Below are 25,981 nucleotides of genomic sequence, written 5' to 3' on the forward strand. Positions count from 1 at the left end.
TGTGTGTGTGTATGAGGTCAGCTCATATTCTCCAGCCACCGTGTCCTCGATAAAACCGCCTTGTGCTCTATTTGTTTCGCATGCTTCTGTTTTTTATGAGGTTGGAGTCTTTAGATGCAGATTGCCCAACACTGGTTCCACATTAAGTATTACACAAACCCAGACAAGCCTCCGCCTCCGGTTTCGATCCCTCCCGTGGTGGACTGGCCTTTCGTGGTCCTTCTTATGAGCATATTTTAAAAAGAGGAACGCTCGTAAATAAAAAATGACCGCTGGTTTTTACAGTGGAAGCAAGCGATCACAGCTTTGGTTCTGTGGTTCACCCAGTACATTCTCTCCGCTGTGATTTATTTGATACAGTAATGAGGCCTACAGCGAGATATTTGTCACAGTTGGAAGGAGCCATGTATCTCCAGAATATCAGCTCTCCACAAGCCATGATAAATAGGTTTATTTTCAGCTTAAGCATGATGCATCTCTGGACTTTTCCAGTGATGATCACAGTAATTAGTCTTCTCACAGGATATCTGCTTCAAATAAATATTTGCAATGTACATTTCTGCAAGCCACGGATACATTACATTTGTACATTATTATGTAACAAATACAATGACATACATATACATTTTGGTGGCACAATACCCACAGGAAACCTCTGTGACGTCTCAGCAAAAAACAACTTCTTTTAAAGGTGCCATCCAAGCAGGAAATGAAGTGATGTCTCGGTAAGAAACATCCTTTTATGTGGCACTATCTCGGCAGGATATGCAGAGATGTCTACAAAAAAAACAACTTCTGTTCGTGGTTCTATCTCAGCAGGAAACTAAGCGATATCTTCAACCTTAAAACAACCTGTTTTGTTGTTTGCTGGTCTTGAACAGTGGTCTGGAGTCTGACAGGCACCATCCTCTCCCCCTCCTGATGACAAAGTCAGCTCATATGCATCACTTTGGAAAAGCTGATATGATCTTAGTATACAATGACGAAAACTCTGTCTGTGTGTCTGTTCCACGTTTTTCTCCTCACTGACTTGGTCAATCCATGTGAAATTTGGCACAGTGGTAGAGGGTCATGGGAGGAAGCGAATGAATATTACATCAATTGGCCAAAGGGGGGCGCTATAGCAACCGATTGAAATGGCAATCTTTGAATGGGCATATCTCATGCCCCGTATGTCATAGAGACATGAAACTTTGCACAGAGATGCCTCTCCTCATGAGGAACAAATTTGCCTCAAGAACCCATAACTTCCAGTTATATAGATTTTCCACCATTTTGAATGTTTTGAAAAACACTTCAAATCGATCTCTTCCTAGGACGTTTGAGCGATCTGCATGAAACTGGGTGAACATAATCTAGGGACCAATATCTAAAGTTCCCTCTTGGCAAAAGTTGGAAAACTTACTAAAACTGAGCTTCTATAAGGCAATGAATATTGCAGAGGGCGTGGCTCATCACATAAAGGTGTATAACATCTCAAGGGTTTCACCCATCACCACGCAACTTTGTAGGCATATGACCACACATAATCTGAGGGGACCCCTCCATTATTGACCCCATCAAACAAAATGGGGGCGCTAGAGAGCTCATTTCTTATCTAGGCCTAACTGCCATATGGATTTTTACTGAACTTGGTAGATATGTAGAACAGGACGCCTCAAGGTGACTGGAGAAATTTTACTCTAATTGGCAACTGGGTGGCGCTATAACAACAGAAAAATGCTTAAAAATGGCTAAAATGCGTGCAACGCAATGAAACGTGCAAATGTAGCATATCTGCAGTTTGCAGAAATGTACAATGCCAGTATTTTCCTCGGGACGCTGTAGAATTGACAACTGGTGCTTTCAAAAATATCCAAAATCTAACATGATATTCTGTCTCATCTCAGGATATTGGCATAATATTGATATATTCTCCAGCCCTACTTGAAATCTACATATTAGCAACATTACATTGTACCATAATTTCTTGTCTTTATACATTTGAAATGCTGCACAAGTAAGCCTGGAATGAAAGGAATATTATTTGGATTTTTTTTTTAGTTCATCTGAAGCTATGACACACATATGTCATTCACCATTTACAGCAAAGACCATCATCGCTCCTCACTATTAACTGTCCCAAAACTAAAATCTCCCTACATGGAGTTTCCACAGTCAAATCTTATCAGCTGTGGAGCTCCATTTGTGGGTCACTGACATACTGACATGCAAACATTTGAGCAGCCGCATGGCCTGCCCCTCCCCCTCTGCCCCTTTCTGCTTCTCGGTGTCAAATATGCTTCAGTGCTTATGCTTGATTACATAATATGTATAGTTTAATACATGCATTAAAGCTGGGGTGAGGTGAAAACATAGGTTGTTATGATGCCACATTTCATGCATTAAGTTCATAGTTAAAGGTCATTTTTGTTACTCAAATCTCAAATTAAATATTATTATTATAATTATTATCTATTTATTTATCAGAATTTTTCTTCATATTGAACATAATTTTTCAACCAAGGAAAAAAAAACACGCCTGTCTCAAGCCTTTTGTTTTAATAACCCACGCAGTTGCCATCCCTGACCAAAGCTGCTCATATTTTGAAAATCACAACCGGAAGCCCCGACTCACACTGTCGCCGACCTGACAGCACTCTCCCTGCCTCTCCTCGCCTCGGTTCAGCATCTGTCTTCACCACAGTCCGCGGAGCGCGCAGTATGGATCCGTTACGCATTACGCACTATGGTGTCCTCTCTGGCACAGATGGTTTTCTGACACGCGCTTCTTCTGACTGGTGTAAAGACATCAGTTGTTAAAAGCTGCGGTGACTTGCTGTGAAAGCACTCCCAAGTTCTCTGTCTGTCTTGTGTGTGGAGGAGAGAGGAGACACAAGTGATTTCGTGGAGACTCTTTTTCTCCGCTCCGCTCCGACGCGCACACACACTTCTCCGGACTTATTTTTCAACGGGATATCATTTGTTGCATCTACATTTTTGGTTTACTATATGTGGATACTTATCCGGGACCATGGGAGACTCCGTGTTCCTCGACAGGCAAAATTCCTATCTTGTAAGTACTTGGTTTATCGGCCATAAATTAATTAGAATGACTCGGACGTGGACTGATAAGGGGGCTTACATCTTCTGCTGTTGCGCACGCGCGTGCACGTCTGGCGTGCTTGTGTGAGGAACAGAGTGAGACATTTACTTCCTTCATTTAGATGACTTGAACACAGTTTTGCATGCAGAATTTAAAGCCTCTTTGCCGCTCTATATCTTATGCAAAAAAAGCGCCATTGCAAAATTTATTACATCCTTTATGCATCCTTCATATCTTGCATGACTTTTAAGAAATGAAATAAATATATATGACTTAAATGTTGTAACATATTAAGTCTGTCCTTGTGCTAGTGACTCTGAAACTGAAATCTGAAACTTGAGCAGAGAAAAGGGGGCCTCAGCATGCCAAGACTTCCTGTGATGGAGCGTTTTTAGTGACATGTGGCGCGTACAGAGCCCGAACACATGCAAGAGCACAAGACCACACATGTTTCCCGGTTTGAAGAGGAGACTTTTGCTCTAGAGCAGCTCAGTGGAGACGCAGAAACCTGCTGCACAAAGCTGCAAGCCACAGGTGTTGTGTTTGACACTCTACACCTCAAAGCTTAGTGTCCACATGAGGGCAAAACACACAGATATGGGTCAAGGCCGCGAGGACCGATGAGGGCTCTGATGAGAACTGCACCTTCAAAACGAACGCCTAAGCATTTTAGAGCTCATATTTGGCTGTGTGGCGTGTTTCTGATGAAGATGACGACACTTGCAGGGTCTGGGGAAGCAACACATTGCAGAACAGGTTCATTCAAATGTAGGAATGGAGTTGTTTAGTGTCACTGATTTAAACATGCACACATGCTAGTGTTTTATCATCTGCCCTCTCTCCTGGGTCCCCTCCTCCTGTTTCCATCTCGACCCCCCTTCTCCTCCTCTCCGCTGGTGAGGAATCCTCCGCTGACTGCTCCAGCGGTCTGTCTCCTCTTTATGAGCAATGTTTCTGTGGCTGGAAGCGCTCATAAAGCTACGAGCATTGATTGGAAAACAATACAATTTTCTTTGGCTCGGCTGGCTGCACGTTGCGGTCTGGATTTGTACTTAGTAGTGCGACTGTGTGGTGTGAAAGCTATTGCCACATGGCCCACTGTAGTGGTGTCTAAAATGCATCCAAAACAGGCTGCAGTGCACTGGCCAAATTGTTCCTGATGCACCTCTTCACGACAGTGCATCTCATCTTTGAAGAGAAATTACATTTGATGGATCTGGGCGCTTTGTTTTTATTGAAGTTCTGGACTATTTCTGTGTACCCAATAAATGTATGATGGAAAATCCAGTTGCCAGAAAAAAATCTCGCTTTGTAAATTTTGAACCACGGATATCTTAAATTTGTACATTATCATTTGGCAGATGTGCTTAATCTCAACATTTCAACAACACTGTGGTTAATGTGTGCTAGGTTTTGGCAAAAAAAATCACTTGGTTATGGTTTGGAAAAGATCATATTTTGGCTTATAGTACCTGCTTTTGGGGGCACAATCCCCGCTGGAAAAGCAGTGATGTCTCTGTAAAAAACAACCACTTTTTGTGGCACTAGCCCTGCTGGAAAAACTGTGATGGGTCACTACAAAACACCTTTGTTAGGTGCCTGAATGCCACTAGAAAAACCTACGTTTGAAGCCTAATAAAGCCCAACAGATTGCCACAAATACCCACCTTTGATGCCTGAAAAGCTGCTGGAAAAACAGCAACAGGTCGCTACAAAGCACCTATGTTTGGTTCCTGAAAAGCCACAAAAAAAACAGCTGTGGGTCTCCACAAAACATCCATGTTTGAAGCCTAATCGCAGAGAAAACAGCAACAAGTCACTACAAAATACCCACCTTTGGTGCCTAAAAAACCGCTGGAAAAACAGTGATGGGCTGCGATAAAACACCCAACCTTTGGTGCTTGAAAAGCGACCAGAAAAACAGTGCTGGGTCTCTACAGACCACACACTAATAAAGCCTAATAACCTGCTGGACAAGCAGCAACAGGCCGCTAGAAAATAACCACCTTTAGTGCCTAAAAAGCCGCTGGAAATACAGCATCGGGGCAGTATTAAACACCCATGTTTGGTGCCTGAAAAGCCATTAGAAAAACAGCAGTGGGTCTCAACAGAACGCCCACTAATAAAGCCTAATATTCTGTTGGTCAAACAGCAACAGGTTGCCACAAAATAACCACCTTTAGTGCCTGAAAAATGCTGGAAATACAGCATCAGGGCGAAAATAAAGACCCATGTTTAGTGCCTGAAAAGCCCCGAGAAAACCAGTGGTGGGGCTCCACAGAACACCTACATTTGAAGCCTAATTGCTGGAACGACAGCTACAAAATGCCCACATCTTGTGCATAAAAAGCCACTGGAAAAACAACCTTTATTGTTGTTGTGGTCTGCCAATCACCATCCCCTCTACGTCCTGATGACAAATTCAGCTCATATACGTCAGTTTGGCAAACACTGATGCAATATGTCAAGAAACATATTCTTGACTTGAAGAAACATGCAATGCCAACTTTTTTTCCCGGTGACTTAAGAGCGAAACTAATAGCATTTAGAGTGAGGCAGCTTTATTTATTGGGCGCATTTCAAACACAATGAGAAATGCCAGAATCTGTAGAAATCATGTATGATTACAGCATCTTTCATCATTTTTTATACCAAACCATTAATGGAGAAAATGATCAATAGATCCTACAAAATTCCCCAAAGGCCAAGATAGCATATTGCTATCGTTTGCTTTTTCCAACCAACAGTCCAAAACCCCAAAATAATCAGTTTAATGTCATGGAAACCCAGCAAATATTCACATTATAGGAGCCAAAGCCAGTGAAGTTTTGCTTGAAAAACTGCACAAACGATTGATGATACATTTTCTTTTTCAACTACTCATTGTGTCAGCTCTTTATCAATTATCTAAGTTAGCATTACAGCGAGGCAGCATTCTGATGATTATGGCAGTTCAAAGTGCTTTCTTGGATAAAAGACTTTCAGAAATCTTGAATGGCAACCTGTTGCAGCCACAGTCATGATTGTTAGTTGGTTTTCCAGCCCAGCCTGTGCATATTAGTATGTGGGTGTGCTGAAGGCGTATGAACACGTCAGCAAAGATTCTGTTGATGCACTGCAGTTCATGAATAAGCAGCAAAAATCTAGTAATCCAGCAAAGTAAGTCTGAAGTGCGCACTCTGACTTTGCCAAGCTGTAAAAGGGAATATAGTTTGCATTGGAAAATGTGTCTAAACAGAAGTCAAGCATGGTAATCTACTTTGTGGAGGCTTTATAAGGTAAGAAATTCATTCAGACGGCATCTGATGGTTGTAAATATATGAAATCGCTCCTCGGGAAACAGGCATAAGACATCATAAGAGTATAAGGCATAAGAGTACACATCAGAAATACCGTTGGACCTCCAGCCAAGCAGTTCTTGCCGTCTCATCAATCCTCAACACTTAGTTGAATCCTGTACAAAAATGCTGTTAAAATACGACAAAGAGGCCGTTCCAAAGAAAATTTCATTTGTGCTAATGGAGGATTATGCCCCTTCAAGTTGCTCCTCATCCTCTGATGATAAATAAACGCGAGCTTCTGTCATTCCTGCCAGGGCAGATAAATACTTCAGATTCTAGGTTACCAGACAGGAGACACACAGGGATGGCGAAGACAGCGAGACAGAGCCAGGGAGAAAGTGAGGGAGATGCGTTACGGCAACTTATGGTTGCCAGTGCGTAAACGTTTAATCCCCCTCGAGGCAGCCGTGCATTTGTTCCACTTGCAGTGATGTGTTATGTATTCAGCTTGTGGCGTCAAGGCATTGTACAAATGGAATACCATCAGGGATAACCTGTAACAGTCTGGATTGATCGCCCAGCTCCTGTCTTGGAAGGAATTTGTTTTCCAGTATTACGAGGGTTATAAGGATGATACACAGGCAACCTTTTTAGTCAACGTAAGCCAGATTCATCACATGCAAAGGCGATGAAAATGTCAGGGGGAGCAAATCAATTCTAGTGCTGTATCAGAAAAAAATACGAGGCAGACTTGGCTTAAGATGCATGTTTTTTGGCTTTTAAAGACAGTGAGAGACTAGCTGCTCTATTTTCTTTTCAATATATACACCAATCGCCATCGCTGACTATCCTGTTCACGCACTTGTCCGTTAAGAAATGAGCATCTGCAAGGGTTTTTTTTTTTTTTTGCACTTTCTATTGAGATAGATCAGAGAAGGATACTAGTGAATTCACAGATATTCTTGATGTGGTGTTAAAGCTGGGGTAGGCAGACTTTTGGAAAAGGCAAATTAACCTGAAAGAGTTTGAAAATACACCCTCCTCCTGCAGCTTCCCCCTCTCTTCCCTAAGCCCCTCCCAAGAAAAGACCACGGTCATGCCCTTCTACAGTAACCCAGTGTTTCCCATACATTCATTTATTTGCCCCGCTCTCTGTCTTTCTGTTTATCAGACCACAAATAAGACAAGGAATAGCTAGCTGGCTCCTAGCGCCAGCTCCTTCTCCTTGCTCCCCACCGCTGTGGACTGCTCTCACAGGAGGAGAGTGGGCAGCAGCTCCAGAGATGGACCTGTAGTGGCTTGAATTCGGCAAGCACAAAAACCCCAGCACAGCGGGTTAGTGGCTAGTGGCAACGCTGGATCTAACCTGTGTAAAGGCAGCAACAGAAAGTTTGCTGATTTGGTGGGGAGTTGGAGCTGTCCACCTCTCTGGAGCTGGGGTTTGTACTAGCTGGATTCAAGTTGCTGCTCTCCTCCGAGGTGGTCTATAGCAGTGGGGAGTGAGGCGGCGGACACACTGTGATACGAGGCTCTAGTTAACGTTAGCTACATAAATGTGAACTTGTAAAACTCTTTTCGACTCTCTTTTTGGTAAGTCGGTGTTCCTTTTTGGGGTTGCTTGCGGTGTAGGCGGTTGTTGTCAATACAACTCTTTCTGCAGGATTCTCTGCCATTAAATCAGGCTTTAACCAAAGGGACGTGCACGCACATCTGCATTTGTAGAACAGCTAATAGGAACGCCCTCTCTCTGAAATGACTCTGTGATTTGCCAAACTCCTGTCACGGGCCTACCCCAGCTTTAAGCAACATTGAAAATAACTTTGAAACTGTTTCTAGCAGTGCGAAGCAGCAACAGACTACAACCTACTACTACAGGTATAATGTGCATCATTGCTCATTATCTTATTGTGGCAAACATTCGCTAATCAGCGCTAACCAATGTACGGATGAAGCTGATAAGAATGTCTTCATTTTTTGCAGGAGCTTAGTGCTAAACCAAAGTACTGCACAAATAAAAATGTTGATCCAAACTGGCACATTTGACTATTACAACAATGGTTTTCACTCACTGCTTAGTGTTCTAGACTGAAGGTCATGTGCAGGGTAAAATAATACGCTGTCTGAACAACAGAGAAATGAAAGAACGAGGAAGTTTCCGAACACAGGAGTTTGATGTAAGTGAGCTAATCCTGGAGGGGAGCCAGCAAGCCTGCATGCTTTTGCCAATAGCCAAATAATGATTGTCTTTGTCTTGAATCCTTGATTTGTGCTTACAAGTGTTGGCAAACTGCTGCAATGTGTACACTTCAAATCAGGCTGTCACTCAAATGATGGCGCTATCTGAGGATCCAGCGCTGCGTTATTCTGCAGGCTGTGAATTTACAGCTGAAATGACCGGAAGTTCAAAAGTGTGAAAAAAAGCTTGATATGCAATTGATTTCCTTGATGAGCTCAGACTATACTGGATTGAGAGATGTGCCCTCGCTGTGGTTGACACTGAGGAGCAGACAGAGAGCAACACAAAGGAAGTATTGATGAAGTGATTGATTACTCTCCTCCACTATTGTTTGTCTCATCTTGCCTCTGTCTCTCTTTGTCTGTCTGTCGTCGCTGACCAAACAGAAAATGCTCTGTCTTCCTCGAGCCATCCAGGGACCCTTGTCATCCTGAGTGCAGCTACCTGTTTAGACAAGCACCGCATTCCCCCCTTTTGTCTCCAATTGTTCTCTCTGCCGTGTCTCCCGACAGTCAACCTCTCATCGTTTTAGAAAAGTCTCCTTCCTCCCCCCTGCTCTCCCTCCTCTCTGCCTCTGTAATGCTGAGAGCAAACATTTTATAACATTCTGTCCCTCTCCTTACCTGCTGATGTATGACCTTGTTCTGTTGCAGTAGGCGTGTTTGTTTTACTCCCCTGCCACTCCCAGTACAAACAGCTCTGGCATACAAAGCCTTCAGTCATATGGCGAATTGAAAGGAGGTTGTACAGAACGCTTAAATGAATAAATCATTATTGATAGATCCACAAGGGAATTGTCGTGAATGCCCATCCTTCTAGTGTCTGGAATGAACAGCTGTGCTCATGCATGTGTGAGTGTGGGCGGATGGCATCAACCATCCAAGTGGCTTCTTAGTCATCAGCACAGCGAGTTTATTTACATTGATCGCAAGTTTTCCTCAGCACACGCTGACCCAGAAGGAGAACTTAGCAGAAGTGGACATTTTGTTCAGAGAAGTGCAATGACGAGGAATGCAGACAGATACTGAATGAATTTCTAAATTGTTAGTTTTGTTAAAAAGGCCTGTCCAGTTCTGGGGAAAATGTTTCTTTTTGTTTCAGATCAGCTGACCACTTTGCTCCGTCCTTTTATGATGTACGTAGGGCTTGTTGACCTCTTATCAACAATGTCATGTTTTGTGACACAGCCCTCAACATTCTGCCACTTGAAAGGATCCTTGCTCTCGTATTGCACGTAGCACCGTTCCAGCATGGCAGGAAAAGAGAAAGTTGAAAACCGCCTCCTCACGTTCCACAGCCGTCACTTCTGGCTCGTCATGACAACGCTGTCCGTCCCTCGTTTTTCTTTCTAGACCCTGTCAGGGAAAGGCACTTGTTTTATTATCAACAGCGAAAGAGAAGTCCGCCCTCCCCAAAGACTTGTCTTTTTATGGAGATGGTCGAAGGCTGAGGGGAAAACAGAGCGGAGGAAACGCAGAAGAGAAAGTTCTGGCAAGATCTGATCTACTGTTTGCAGAGGGAGATGTGCAACCAAAGGCAGGAGTCTGAGTTCTGTGGGCCTGAGCAAAATATGTGATGTTTTAAGGAGTTTGATTTAAAGCTGAAGCTCCTGCCCTGGTTTCCAGAGGTGTTTCTTTCTTACAGGGGGAAATTAAGGGAGTTGGTCAGTAGGTTCAAGAAAAGGCTAGACGTGTTTCCTGCCTGTTTGTGTAGAAGCCAATAGGGCATGATGTCAATCACCGTGTTGTCGTGTAAAATCCAGAAGTATTACATCATAGTTTGGGAATTTTTAAGAACTACAACAGCGCGGTGTCCCTGATTTGCTGCAAAATACATAATGAACTGGAATTGCGACTGAACTAATCAAGTCTACCATTCTGAGTAGTTGGAATTTTGTAGTCCATTACCATCACACACTCATGTTTGCACTCAACCCGCACAGCCACACATGGATACACACGAGTCATGCACACAAAGCAGAACGCCATGCTAAATAATAAGAACAGATTGTGCTGTCCGGTGGAGAAATCCCTGCCCTTATTTTCAACACCTCAGACAGCTGTTGCTCCCTGGTTGACCTTAGCAACACAGCTATTCAAAAATTAGCCAAAGCTGTTGGACCGCAGCAGAAAGTATCTCATGGCCATGTACATTTTTGTATCAAGAACAATATATTCACATGTCAGAGCAGTCTTGCGAGGGCTACTTGAAGCTGCGGTGAAAAAAGAAAGACCTTTTCCTATAGGTTAGAAATGTTTGGGAAAGTTTGACAAAGGGTCAATGAGTCAAAACAGCATCAGAAGTAAGAAAATGCACATGTACCAATATGTGCTGAATAACTTTATAGTGAATGTAACCATATCAGACAGCTAAGAATTCATGAGAAAAGCATACAATAGATTGATAGAGGATGATCTCGTTATTAACCACATGATAGAGATCCAGGTCAGGAGCACATTATGACAGGTGTTTGAAGTGGGTCGGCAACTGTACATGTTACTATTTGGTGTACCTTGACTTTTTCTATAATTTCCATGTCAGGTTGTCTGGGTAATTCATAATGGCCCTAGATAAACTGCATTCACAGGGGGCACAATGTGAGGCTGTTTCCGTTCCCGCCTGCCTGCTTTTCTCCGTCAACAGCTCGTCTAAGTAACGCCACATTACAATAATGTTGGCCTGACTCCAAAAGGGCAACACAAAGAAAACATTCGGCAGAGTCAGAAGATGACACAACAGAGTTTCAAAAGTCAAATCCTATGTTACTAAATGCAGGCCGGTGTTAGCAAAGTCATGTTAGTGCCACTCTTAGCAGTGGGAAGCCTGCTGATGCAATGCTAACATCAGCAAAACCACCTGCAGCTGCCGCCACTGCTAGGGGTGAGAAAACCAGTTCTTTTCAGTAACCCGGTTCATGGAATTCACCCACTACTGTTACAAACCTCCACATAATGGTTTCCGCACAATTCAAGGAAAGAACATGATTATGCTTTGGAAAGAAGTGCAGACAATCTCAGAAGCATACAAACAACTTTCTCCCGATGATACGTTTTGACACTAAGTCTGCTATCTTGGTGGACTGCTCTTGATCTAATCCCCACCGCTGCAGCAGCACAGCAGAGCACTTTGTTTGACAGAATTGGATCGAACCATAACAACATGGAAGAAAGCCTAGAGTAGTTGACGTGACCAAAATGAGAAGCCTGGTTTGTGTAGCTTTGTTCTCATGAATAGTGATGGTTAGTAATGGTCCAGCAAAAGTGAATATCAAGTATTTGTATGATTGATGAGCGGCAAATCCCCCTGATGATGATTCATTACCTCCACCAAGGAGGTCATATTTTGGTATTGTTGATTATGGAAAAAGTACTTGCCCAAAGAAGAACCCAATAAACTGAGGAGTAGATCCAAAACAGGGGTAGAGACAGGGAGTTTGGCTTTGGTAGAATGAGTACCATACATATTAAAATGAAGGAGATGGTAGTAAAGTTCAATAGTGACAAAACATTGCCAATAGTGGAAATACGCTGACTCCATATAACATCATAATGACCATTCATAGGTACTAGTAATCCTCTGGGGTAGTCGACACATGTGGTTGCACAAACTTTATACAGAAAGTACTCGGGACAGTGGTTGCATGGGACAACCGGCCTTGGTGGAGGTCTGTGCTCTCTGAGTGCCCCTCTAGTTTTGGATGGAACCAGTTGGAAACTCGCAAGATACATAGTAATCTTAAGCCTCATTTCAGCCAAGCAATTGGGTTCGATACAGTTTAGTTCGTCACACACTGGAATGGGTATTTTTGCGTTTCCATCGTCAAAAGTTGTGGATGGTACCAATACAATTGTTTCATTTGTCATGGTTACCACTCTGTTGAGGTACCTAGTGCACTTGTCTGATACTAAAAGGTGGAGCTAGACATTCTTGCTTGACAAGGACTTGGACCCAAGCTATTTTTAAATAGACTCCGACAGAGACTCTCCTCATTTTGTAATGAAAATGTTGGTGCGCATTGCCGTTCGGTAGATGATCAAGGTGTAGACTGTATCGTCTGTGGACACAAAATACAGGAAGGACTGGATTGAGCTGTGATGCAGGTATTACCATCTGATAAAAAGCCTTCAATTTAGAAAACTAGCTGTGGTAGAAACTCAAAACTAAATGGGATTTAGGAACATGTTCGTATGGGTTACATATGGATTCTAAGGGTACTACACCGTTTGTTGGAACTTTTGTTTAAATAAAGCCAGCATATTTAGTTTACAATGGGGCTCCACTTTCTACTACTGGTTGTACTGTATGATTTCCATTGAACAGTAGAGAGGATTTAGATGACACATTACAGCCTATGCAAATGATGGTAACATCAGTTTTGAGGTTTTCAAGGCAGTTCATGAAGTTATTATTACAACACAAGTGTGAACAAGTAACCTCAAGGTGAGAATTAACATATGTAGCCTTCAATAAACTGCCTCTTTCTCATGCAGTGTCACGTTTGATCGCTGCCTGTCAAAGATGAGCCAATAGTTGCTGCATACGTGACAGGCATAAAGCAACCTGCTCCACTGATCAGTAGCGATTTTGTTTGCAGAGCATTGCAAGTACAAAAGACTGACAGACCTATGGAGACGAATAGAGTGATAGAATCAAGCCCAGACAGATAGAGACAGATGAGTTGACAAGAAGGTGGAAGTCAAATTTCCAGTCTGGTGACATCCCAGAGAGCCTGGATGAAGGAAATATTCCGAGTCAGAGACGGAATAACAGATGATGCCAAGAATAACGCACACATTTGCTTCACTGGAGACGCTGTGCACTGTTTATACTTGCAGCGGCTGTGTGCATTCATGTGCCTGGTATGTGCATATTTGCACACAAGACAAACCCATTTAATGTGTGTGCCCATGCATTTAACTTGTGAGTGCGTGTGTGGAAGAAGTGTGACCCGGGTTCAAGGGGCCTTTGAGTAAGACTGGATTAGCTGCTCTCAAGGCTGCCACTGGAATGTGAGGATCAACAAGTCTGTTGTGGCAGTGCACGGGCAAACACACACATACACACACGCCCATTTTACCGCGGCACACTCACTATTTACCTTCCAGTCTATTAATATTCCTCCACTCTGTTCTGTCTGTGGCTCGCTGGGAGTTGAAATTAGATGTCGTGTTACCAGAATTGAACATTTTGCTTCTTACGCCACAAAAATATGGACGAATCACAAAAACAGGCAAAAAGGAAAAATGAATGAAAAAAGGAAAATCCCTGGGAAATCCTCAGGGTGTGTTATCGCCATGTGCTCTGGTGGACACTTGTTTATAGTAAAACGATGAGTATGTAAACAGGAAACGTGAGGACCTGCATGCGCTGATTGATGAATGAGTGGATGGGTAACTCCATCTATCAGGCGGTGTTTGTTTGCAGTGTTTCACCTCTGCAAGGCTGCATCTTCACTCGTTTATGCAACTGTGTGTCATCACTCTATTACGTAAGCAATAACGTCTTTTCACAATAATGTGTGACTTTGACTAGTATATCAAAACAGCGATACTTGCATACAGGTCAAGAATTCCTCTTTGGATATGAGAGTGAAGTGTAAGTAATGAAAGACAGCCGTCATGTGTTCATCCTGTCTCTGATGAGGGGAGACAGCCACATATATATATGTATATATATATATATATATATATATATATATATATATATATATATATATGTATGTATATATATATATATATATATATATATATATATTCCGAGAACCAGTATCTCCTTTTATTTATGTCCTTTCCCATGTCAACATTTCAGAAAGGTTCTTTTTATTTTGGAAAAATACAAGTGCAAAAGATGTTTCAACGTCGTCATCTGTGTCCTTTGTAAATAGTTCACTGTGTTGACTGATCGTTGTTATCGACATGCAGCATTGCCCAAAGTCAGACTTTTTAGTTTTTACCAGTGGATTTATATATATATATATTTTTTTTATTTTTTTATTTTTTTTTTTTTCAGTATTTTCACAGGCACACTACATCTGATGTGTCCATGTTTATTTTTCAAATTAATCCACTCTGCTGCTCTTATGAAAACAGTGAAAAGTAGTTCCTGGAAAGTTCTGAGATGTTTTGTGTCAACTTCACTCTCCTCTGAGCCAGAGTTCTTTTAAATTCAAGTTAGTGCTGTGGCTCAAGGGAAAACAGCAGGATGATCAAAAAGCTTGCAAAGTTTCATTTGGATTTGGTTGCATGACTTTATCCTTGGCCCGAGGCCGATTAATTCACCGGATTTTATTCAAAGTATTCAACAACCATGGTTTTGAACTGACTAAGGCTGTAGTTCTTTCAGTTTGGAAGTGCATGAAAATTATTAGGGTGATGTAAATGTATATACTTCTTTTCGCTTAAGGAAGATTAGTCTGGCTGTTGTGGGAGAGCAGGGCAGGGTCTTTATTTTTTCCAGATTTGATTTTTTAATTCATATTTTTCCTGCAATATTTCAATTCTGTGTCCAACATGGACTATAAAGGTGCAACAATCATGTCTTTGCGTTGGGGTTTTATTTTCTACACCACCAATTAGTAGCTTGAACCTTCATGTTAGTTTTACAGTGGTAATCCTGAGGAAGAAGTTGGTCACATCACTAAAGGCTTGTTTGTAGTTATTCGTAGGCTCTATGGAAGTGACCGAAGCCATTGAGAGCATCTATACTTGTGGAGCCCAGTCTCACTCCGAGGTCGTCAAAAGCCGACGCTTTAGGCATCAGAAACCAACGGGAAAAAAAGCCGGCATGATACGCGACTGGTTGCCGTTAAAGTTTAACGGCGCCAGGTGGCATCAGGGGGAAATGCGGCGGGAAAAGGATGCAAGTTAAGGCAGGGAAAGTCCAAGTGGGGCAGTCGGGAGTGGTGGTGGATGGGTCCAACAAACCCCAACTTTTACCCAAGAGAGCAGTATTCGTAAGTATTCTCGTAAGATTCTAAAGCCAGACCCTGTTATTTTGTCCTAAACCTAACCACTTGCTTTTGTTGCCTTAACCCAACCATGTGTGATTGGTGGAGGAAAAAGAAAGTCAATTCGTGAATACGGCGTCCCAGAACGTCAACAGCCAACACACCCAGGGAACCTTGCACGTCGTACATGGACATGGAAAGTCCATGACCAAGCATGTCAATATGTGACGAGGTCGGAGTGAGATTTTATTGACTCTGCATCAGTCACTGCAATTACACTGCCAAAACAGAAATAAAGCATGACTCAATCGTGACAATATGAAACAAAAGTAAAACATGCAGCTCCATTACAGCTCACAAGGTTCACAGACAAAACAGTTGTCTTTTGCTTGACATGTTTTCCCCACAAATACAACATGCTATCATCAGCATAAGCGTACAGCATTTTACATTGCATAAATTAGCCTTTAGCGGCTATCAGACGTTTCCTTTACTCCTATGAAGGTGGGAACAACAGAAACATTTAATAAAGGTAGCGTCAAAAAAATCGGCTCCATTACAACTCACAAAGTTCCAACGGCAAAATAACCGTCTTTGCGATAGTTAACATGCTAATGTTTCTAGCCTCAGCATATGACGATACGATTTTGTGGGGGCTTTATTGTCCTTGCAATTAATTGTTTTGAATTTGTTAAATAAAAGTAGATTAAAAAACTCTGGAAATTATTTTTGTACAGTCCCTTAACTGTTACATGCGTCCTCCCTGTGAGGTTATAGCTCCAGACTTTTACTTTCACTCATCATTCGTCAAAGTGTCAGTAAAGAACTGTGAAGCAAATTTTGGTTGCTCGTTGTCATCATGTCTCAGCGCTGAATCTTGTTGAAACCTATGTGGTACAAGCTTTGTGGATCTAGTCTCCCAGCTCTCACCAGTAATCAAACCTACACTTAACAGACCCAGTGAGAAACTGACTTTGTTTGAGTTGCGTCCGCTCTCCCGCAGCAGTGCCAGTGGGAAGGTGATAAGTCGTTTAACATTGTAATTAAACACCCCATTAACACATATCAGCCTCTGTTTAAAGTGTTCTACACCTAGTGGTGATTGTCAACACTTTACAGCGTTCTTTACTGGCATGTGTTCACACACACACACACTTTTGGGTCAGCTGAAGGTTGGTGGGTGTGCTGGGCAGGGCAGCAGCACTGGAGCGCTGTGTCCATTCTCTTTCCGCCCGGAAATCAATAATAGAGCAGCTGACCCAACTGTGACCTGTGTTACACGTGCACGGAGGCCTGCGCACATACACACATGCTGTGTCACATCCAGTGTGCAGAGAGAACAAAGCATCGTGGAGCAGTGACGGGTGTGGCGTCGGTCTCCAGGAAGTCACACTTGGCTAAAACTTCCTGGACTGAAACAAGGCCGGTGGTTTAAACACTAATTTAATCACTTCTGAAGGGGTTTGCTCTTGAACGCAGTGGGTCATTGTTTTTTAATGGTTCACATCACTTTGTAAGTAAGGTGAGATAGTCAGTGACAAGAGCCTTTGGCCAGATGCAAGCCCATGATGTGCATTTACAAATACCAAGCATGAACATTATGCAGCCATCAGCGGCCCCAGGGGCGCAAATCTGCCGTGTCTCAGCCCGGTCATACATTCCAGTCCAGTCATGGAAGACTCCCAATCTCCATCGGAAGCTACAAAGTCGGCTCAGGCTCCACCTCCTCCTGCAGGAAGTGCCCTGGGGTATAAGAGGGGGCCCTTAAAATGTCTGAGGTCACAAATAAAGTGGAACACACTGATCACATTCATGTCATGTGTCGCCCAAGACACAGAGAACAAGGACGCAGCTTTCCTAAAGGTCAGCTGTCTATAAAAGTGAAAGATTTTCTTTCCACATATATGTTTATCCAAGTTTAGCATACATGTGCGCTGCTCGTGTTCACACGTTGCGTTTAAGCTGTGCGTCAACGCTGACACGTGTCCCATAAAGTCACTGCGGCTCTGCCTAAACTCTGTCATCTTCATCATCAACATCATGTGGATTCTGAGGAGCAGACCAGCAGGTTATAATCCCCGCTCTTTAACTACCACTCAGGATTAACTGGCAGGAGGGGGTGGGAGGGGTGGATCTGGCACCCATGTGGAAAATAAAGTCTCTTATGGAGACTTTGCTCTGATCCCACTGTGTTAAATGGATACGGTGGAAGAAGCACAGAGAGAAAAAAACCAAGGGAATGTGCTGTACTTTTGTCGGCTCATGTTCTTGCCACTGGGGTGAAAAATAAACTAACTATTCTCTAATAGGATCAACGTATAATCTTGCACACGCTTACATCCATGAAAAATAAAGACTGAGGTGTTAAGTAAATGCACTCACACTCTGATCTGGTATAATAGGAGGTGTTTGAGAACTATGACAACAAATGACTATGATGAAACAGTCAAAGTTCCTGTATGTATCAGTTCAAGAATCCACATATCCGTCAGTTTTACCCAATTATCGTTGAGGGTTGTGGAGGGGTGAGAGGCAGGGCAACCTGGATAGAGATGATTAGATCAACCTGTCCTGCATGTCTTTGGACTGTGGGAGGAAACCAGAGCACTCTCCGAAAACCCACGCATGTGCTCCTGAAATGGTGCAGTCAGGAGTCAGACTTATCTTAAATGCCAGTTGTAACCCCACTTCCTCAAAAAATACCAACTCATCCTCCGTGCAACGTTTATTTGCATGGACGTTTTCAGTGAGGAAATCTTCTTAGGCAAGGAGAAAGGCCTGGTCTACGGTTGCAAAACAGCCTGTCAACTGAAACGTCTGCAGCCACACTGTGTGAAATCCGGTTTGTCGTGAAATTCGACGAGCAGAGAAGAAAACAGCTGTTTCAGAGATGACAGATTGATGCCACGAGTTGCTTGGAATTTGTAAATAATTGCCAGAAGTTCTTGGATTTATTATGCACTGTAGGACATCTCCTTAGACCTTTGGAAACCTTCAAGCTTAAGTTGATTTGTAGTGTTGAGGTCACACTTTTTAAGGCTTCCCCTCAGTTTTCCAGCGTCATAGCTGTCATGTGTATGTCTGCACGGCAGGAAGTAATGGGACGTTGAGAAGTTGTCTGAGTCTCTAGTGCGACTGTGTTTGCATGTACATTTTCCGTTCTGACATTTGATTGTCAGAAAGTTCTGTGACTCAGAAAGTGTTTTGGAGGTGTGTGTTATTGAGCGGGGAAACTTGGGGAACCATCACGGCAAGTGTGTATCCAAGTATGTGGCACTGTCACAGTTGCGGTGAGTAAGAGAAGCCGAGTTGCTGCATGACTCAGAGGCCCAATGCGTTACGGCTTTTTGGCAGCGATGCCAGTTCTAATCTTTGAGTCTATCTATTTAACATTCCAGGATTGATAGAGTTGCACATTATTTCTCTGGGAGTGGTTTCTGTGATGTGTGTGCATGTGTGTGTGTGTGAGCCCGTTCTCACGGTGCTGCCATAGTGGAGCGCTCCGACTCCAAAGGGTTCGATGGGAAAGCACTTCCCATGGGGCTACTTACACGACCATTTTGACTGATTGACAGATAAAGTGCACGCACACAAACACACGACACGCTGTATATGTATCTGTGTTAATGGGCGCATACTGAATTCAACAGTTCTAGTCCATTGCAACTGAATTTGGAGCAGAGACGATTATCAATTAAATGACTGTCCACTGACATTGAATGAACTGACAGCAAAAATAACCCCAGAATTCACTTTTTCCAGCCTCTTAAATTTAAATAATTGCTAGTTTCTTTGTGTGTCATAATAGCGAACTGAATATATTTGGGTTTTGGACTGTTGATCAGACAGCAATCTGAATATGTTAATTGGGCTCTGGAAACTTGTGACGGCTTTAATTCACTATTTTCTAACCCTGTAATATTTAAGAATTTTATGACTGTATTAATGCCTGGTAACATTTACAGCATGCATGAAGTATGCAGCAACCACAACTAAGACCAGTAATTAGATACAACACACACATGCACAATTGGAAAGCTATTGAGGGATCCTATTTTTGTCAGTAGACTCCTGCAGGGTGCCTGCGTGGAGAATAGGGGAATCTGGAAGGGGTGGAGGGTGGGGTAGCAATCATTCTTTCCATCTTTCCATCCAATCAGTTTTGGAATTCTGTGTATTGCATGCAATGGACACAAAGAGAAAAACGATCCAGTCATTACATCACTGTATAGTTTCATTGATTGTTTTTTTTTTTTTGTTCGTAATGACTGGAGTTTTACTCAGCCCTGTCACCAGAAGAAAATGTTGGTATTGTGTGTTTCTTCATCTAGAGGTGGAGGGGATGGTGGCCAAGCTTTCTGAGACCAACAAACAATAAACTGGTTGTTTTTAGGTGAGTCGTCACTGCTTTTCCAGCAGTTTTTTAGGCACCAAATGTTGGTGTTTTTAGCAAGTCTTTGCTATGTATCCACTGGGGATAGTGCCACAAAAAGCTGCTGTGTGTCACTGAGACGTCATCGTGTTTCCCCATGGGATAGTACCAAGAAAGCGGTTGTTTTCACTGTGTTTCCAGCTGGGGTTGTGCCAACGAAAACTGGCTATTTTAGGCCAAAACATGATATTTTCCAAACTATAGATAAAATGGTTTTGTTCCTAAACCTTAACCAAAGCATTGTTGAAACATAAAGAAAAGTAAAGTTTCAATATCCACTACATATTAACATACAAATGTAATGTATCCTTGGTGTACAGTTATTCTGCCAATTGGGTTGCAGCAAGTTGCACTGAGTGATGACAAGATGAATAAAGGAATAAAACACTCAGGCACTTGTTTTTCCCTTCAAATATCCCTTCCAATTCCCAGCTGTAAGTGTCTGGTGAGGAAAATCTTGCTCACCTCTGCTGGTTGAAAGACTGCAATTGTCATCTGCTCAGTCCTGTTTGGCAGTGGTTCGGGCTACTGCTGAGTTGTGACCTTAATTTGAGTTTCAAATCACTCCATAACACAGATGGAGGCCTGGAGGAACTCGCATAAACATACACATGCATGCCGGTCAAGGGCTGAGTGCTGATTACTCGGACCGTCTCCACTGCTGCCATCAGGCCACACTCAGTTTGTCTCAGTTCAAGTGGAGCACGCAACACATTTTTCTACTTATTTATGCTATGATCCCCCAGACCACCTTCCAATCTGCACACACACAACAATCGGTAAAGTGCTCTACTCTCCATACAGGATTAGTAATGATTAACCAGCTTCATTAGCTCAGCCGGCTAGTCTGGTAAGAGGGAGAAAGGAGGGGAATTTATAGACTTGTATACAGTTGAATAGGGCTTGATTCATGTGTGTCTGTGTTTGTGTCCAACAAGATGAAGGAGGGCGTATTAGCCGAGGAGGACAATGGGTAATAGATACGGGCAAGGAAGCAGACGTGGGAGCACACAAGTCATTGATTCTATTTCCTTCATTTGTGTACATGTTTGTTAATTTAACCCTAAAACAACTGCTAAAAACCTTTATGACATAATGTATTTTCACTCACTCGTTCTTGCCAAATCTGGAATTAATATTCAGTCGTATTGTCTTAATACCCCAGCGCAGAAAAGATTACCAGGCCATTTCTTTACGCAGTCTCATCTTCATTATGGAGCCAGTAGTCTGACCCACAGGATATAGACCATCAACCCAGTCTCACTCCCAACATGTCAAATACTGACACCTAGTCAGTGGCCCTTGGCTTCAGATGCCAACGCACTGAGGCACCCCAGAAGTGGCAACATCTTCTCACGCTCTGAACAACAGCCATAGTATAAAGAGCGAGAAAGTTTGCATAGGACAGGTGGGAAGGGAGTGGATTGGTCAAACAAACTCGGGACTTTCACCTGGGAGACTGTTTTCATAACAATGCAGTGTGCTAGCATATGAAGCATAGTATGTTAGCATCATTTTTTTGCTAAATCTAACCACATGCTTTTGTTGCTGAAACCTAAGCAAGTAATGTAGAAATGATTTTTTTAATCTACATTTTTAGTTGTTTTTTTTTGTTTTTAAAGAGAATATCTGCATTTAAGAAGCAGAAATTGCACATTACCTGTCAAAATGGAAGTTTATTTTGAAAAGACAGTGCATGTAACAAGAATAAATTTACCCACTGTTCCTGAGCATCCAAAAGTGACGCTAGACGGCTACCTAGAGTGTCATACTTTAACCAGTAGGACCATTTTTAAAATCCCTGTCGCTATGTAAAACAACAGCCTTTGAGCTAGCAACCTACAAACTGAAAATGGCTAGTTTTGACGAAGATTTGGATCTTGCAATAAGGGTCTCCAATGTCTCTAACCATTTTACTTCTCAGTGGCTTCCGTCAGTTTAATCACGTCTTGCAGGAGCCACATACAGCTATGAAATCATCTGTGACTTTACCAAGTCCAATGAGCTCCTCTATAGTTAAATTATAGACAGGCTTTACCTCTAGAGAACCAATGGTCAAATCATATTTATCTTTTTTTTTTGTCAGTAAAAGTTGTAGCACAAAGTTGACATATGTCTTTTAATGTTTTATGTGGTGTTAAATGTTGCAGGGATTCAGCCATTTTACTGCCAGGGCTCACCTTCCTATGTGCCAATATTCAACCAAAACAAGTTCCTTCATGATGCTATTGTGCAAGGACACCATGGCTGCATCCTGGGCTTAGTGCTGCCCAAAGACATACAACAACCCAGAACATTTTTCTTTTCTTCAGTACAGAATTATGGTAGGTTCAGATAGTGCTGGCACTGCAATAAAGTGTAGAGATAGGTCTAGCTGTGTGAGACTGTCAAAATTCTGACGGACAAAAATGGGGATTTTGAAACCACCTCACTCAAATTACCTTGGATACAGAAGAAAGACCAGAAAGGAGACAAAGCAGGATGTAGAGAGAATTGAAACAGTGAATTTTGTGGTCCAGCTCCTGGACCCTCCCAAGCAATCTGAATGTTTCCAATCACGCCCTACAAACAAATCAATGGTTTGCAAGGCAAAGTAGGGGTGAGGACCAATTGCCAGCATGTTGAACTCAGCTGTACTTCACCTCACTAGCATGTCACTCGTCAGGACCATGTTTAGTGTTATTCAAGACATTGTTCATGGAGAAATGACAAGTTCTTATCAGGCAGGAGCTGCATTTTTATGGACATTTAAATGTGGATCTTCACACTTGAGCTGTGAATTTTCACTTCCCACAATTCACACGTATACCGACAGAGCTGTGGAGCATCACTGGTGGAAAGACAAGATGCAGCAACACAGAGACAAAAGACCAAACACAGTATGACCAATATGCCATGGAAAGTTAGGACAACTTCTAAGAGACACAAATAGGAGTTGTAATTTTGGCCAGAATTGGGGAGAAGGTTAGTAGAGCCTGTACACAGACTTCAGATGTCTCAAATTTGTTCTCCGGCGCAGATATGCACACAAACACGCTGTCTAAATACTTGGTGTTAATATGCATAAAGTTCAGTGTTGCAAACAGGAGTATAACGTCTCTGACATAAACCCAGTCTGCCAACGACAGCTGACTGATTTTTTTTGGATGTAATATGTGGTCGCCCTGCCATCCACACATTGCTTTGAGCCAATACCACACACACACACACACACACACACACACCACATTACCTCAACTTCTCCTTCTGTATCAACTGTAGTGTTGATACAATACCTGATTTTCTTTGCTTTTGCAGCTTACGTAACCATTACGCAAGATCCCAAGTCTTCAAGGTCGGGCCTCATTATTGCTGCGGGCCCTTCATATTAATCTGTCTTTAAAATGTTTGAAGTTCGCCCGAGGCTTTAGATGTGCCTGCCAGTGATTGGGGGGGGGGCTATTTGGAGCACACACTCCGCGAGTTGCTCATTCTTGCGACTGAGCCAGAAAGCCCTCATTAAATGCAAAGGCAGACTAAAATCAATATGCTGAGAAAGATGATACCCACATATTAGTGCTTGTGCTAATTGCTGAATCCTGTATTTCCTCAGTAATGTGCGGTGGCTCCCCCACAGCCAGAAACATTTTAATATTTTGACATTCATTGCAAATCAGAATTACAAAACTAAGTTAAAGATGCATGTCTTCTGCTGGCAGGTGAATAATGTGACCCACAGCAAATCAAAAAAAGTACTTCCATAGCCGGCATTGCTGGAATAAGTTTTGCAAGACTATCAAGGGTGGACATCAACACAAATGTTTTGGCAGTTATGCTCAGCCAAGTTTTGCAATTTTGGTTCCTCTTAGAAAATAAGACAAATTCCCACCACAATAAGCCAAAGCAAAGCATTACTTTTGTTGTCAGAATGTGATTCTCTGATGAAAACCTTGGACTGATAGTCCTCTGCTGCATGCTGGGAAGGAAACTGGCTGGGAATTGTGTAACTTGGCTAATTTGTGAGTGTACTTTTTCTCTACTGATTTTATGGAGGTGTGTTTTATGACAATATACTCAGCCGTACTCTTGGCAGATCCTATGTATGTAATAATGTAAATATTGCTTTAATTGCCACACAGCAAGAAAAAATACTTGGATTTCGGTCTCCCCAAGCTTGTTCTCATTCCCGAGGCATCATATATTGACGCTTTCTTACTCCCTTTGGCATGTGATATTGACGGCAAAGGCACCCTTTGGTGTCTTTATGAAATGCACCAAGCTTTCAGCTAACTTTAATGTAAACCCATCTGTGGCAATACTTCACATGGAGTGCAACTGATGTCGTGTAAAGAGAGGTAAAGTCTCTGTAAAAGCGGGAGGGAGTGGAGGTGAATGGGTCAAACAAAACCCAACTTTCACCAGGGAGGTTATAGTTCGTTCCCTTTGTAAAACCAAAAGTCAATGCTGTTCTAATGACAGTAGTTACACATTAGTCTGAATCAAAGTGCAGCAAAGTTTTTGTGTGCTTCCCCGACTTATTAGAGCGAGAAACACTCCCCTCCTCCCACTGTTTACCTGCTGGGCGAAGGTTCGTGCTATCCCCGATGGCCTGGTGCAATACATCGCTTCGAGTCGGCGCATCTGAAAACAGAGACACGTTGAGATTTAATTGAACTGACCACACAATGCGGAAAACATTTATCAAGTTTAGACGACATGTCAGAATTTTTCAGTTGTCCTTGGACAACAGTGCTGGAAGGTCCAACAACAGGGGGCAACAGTAAGCGCAAAGCATGGATTTTGTCTGGTGAAAGCGTTTAACCGCCCCCTGACTGCCTGGTTGATATGCACTCGACCAGCAATGAGTGATGTCAAGCTGTTTCATGACGTGCAAAAACTTGCGACATGAAATTTGACCCCTGGTCAGTCTGTATGACTTTCGGAAGCCTGAATAGAGAGAAAAATGTCACTGATTCTTTTATAACCGCGGAGGCTGTGATTTTACGCATGGGAATGACTTCTGGGAATGGAGTCACAGAGCACATTTTAGTCAAAAGGAACTTGTTACCAGGTTAAAGACCAACACAGCCAACAATGACATGCTCCAACAGTCAAGAGGATTTGGATAGAGCAGATATTGCGAAAACGTCTGCTTTGGTTTACCCGTCATCTGGCAAACATGGCATCCCCTTTTAACCCCGGCCAAAAGAAACATCCCAAAATGTATATCACAGCTGATCTCGTCCTCTGATCAGAGGATAAGGAGCTCCTAGACCTCATTGTTTTCCCAATTTGTGGACATTTCTGGCCACTGTTCTCCCTCTGAGTTAGCTGCTAACTGCTAACTGCTTTTTAAATCTCCAGAAAGTGGGTCGCACACATAACGCTGCATGCCCACTATATGTGACCAATTTGTCTGCAGCTTGATTGGCTGTCTTGACGTGAGCACCATTTGAATGTTTCAAATTATCGTGCTCTCTAGTCATGCAGCCAATCTATCTAGTCACATTTCACAATATTGATGTATTACAGATACATTGTCCAGGCGTAGCTGCAGATAGACACAACCAGTGATGTCTAACTCACAGCAGCTGCCCTTTTCTTGGCACTGGAATTGGTGGTATGATAATTGCATTTACAACCATAACAGCCTCACATAATACTCCACCTGCATGACCTCCCACACTGAAGGCTGATAACCCCACATTTTACAACCAACAATGAGCCCGATCCTGCTGGATTGCTTTCGCACTGGGTTATGCAAGTTGTGTAATCTGGATCCATAATTTGGTTTCACCTCAGGCACTGTCAAAGACAACCCAAAACAGGTGGAAAAGCCTATTAATCGTTAACTGTGTCACAGATGCATGCACAAACATGTACACACACATACACACGGCAACTGCACTGGCTGACAGTTGAGGGTGGTCACTAATTACAAGCAGATGTAGACCTTGAGGAGGTTTCAGGTCAGTGAAAGCAATCTATTACATGCATGGAGCAAACCTATAAAGGACATAAA

General features: G+C 42.7%; 1 protein-coding gene across 2 annotated transcripts in view; it reads left to right on the forward strand.

The window, feature by feature from the left end:
- LOC117250075 (rho GTPase-activating protein 6-like) overlaps window positions 1-25,981 on the forward strand; it is a 99,650-nt gene that overhangs the window by 43,868 nt on the left and 29,801 nt on the right. Inside the window, exon 1 of one of the 2 annotated variants that reach the window (XM_033616059.2) lies at window positions 2,610-3,055. The exons of the other annotated variant lie outside the window; for it this stretch is intronic. Within the exon in view, the coding sequence (XP_033471950.1) occupies window positions 3,014-3,055 (42 nt within the window). The 5' untranslated portion in view covers window positions 2,610-3,013. Of the gene's footprint in view, window positions 1-2,609; window positions 3,056-25,981 lie in introns of those variants that run through there. 2 annotated transcript variants of the gene reach the window in all.

This window comes from Epinephelus lanceolatus, chromosome 24 (genome assembly GCF_041903045.1).
Source record: "Epinephelus lanceolatus isolate andai-2023 chromosome 24, ASM4190304v1, whole genome shotgun sequence".
Taxonomy (NCBI): domain Eukaryota; kingdom Metazoa; phylum Chordata; class Actinopteri; order Perciformes; family Serranidae; genus Epinephelus; species Epinephelus lanceolatus.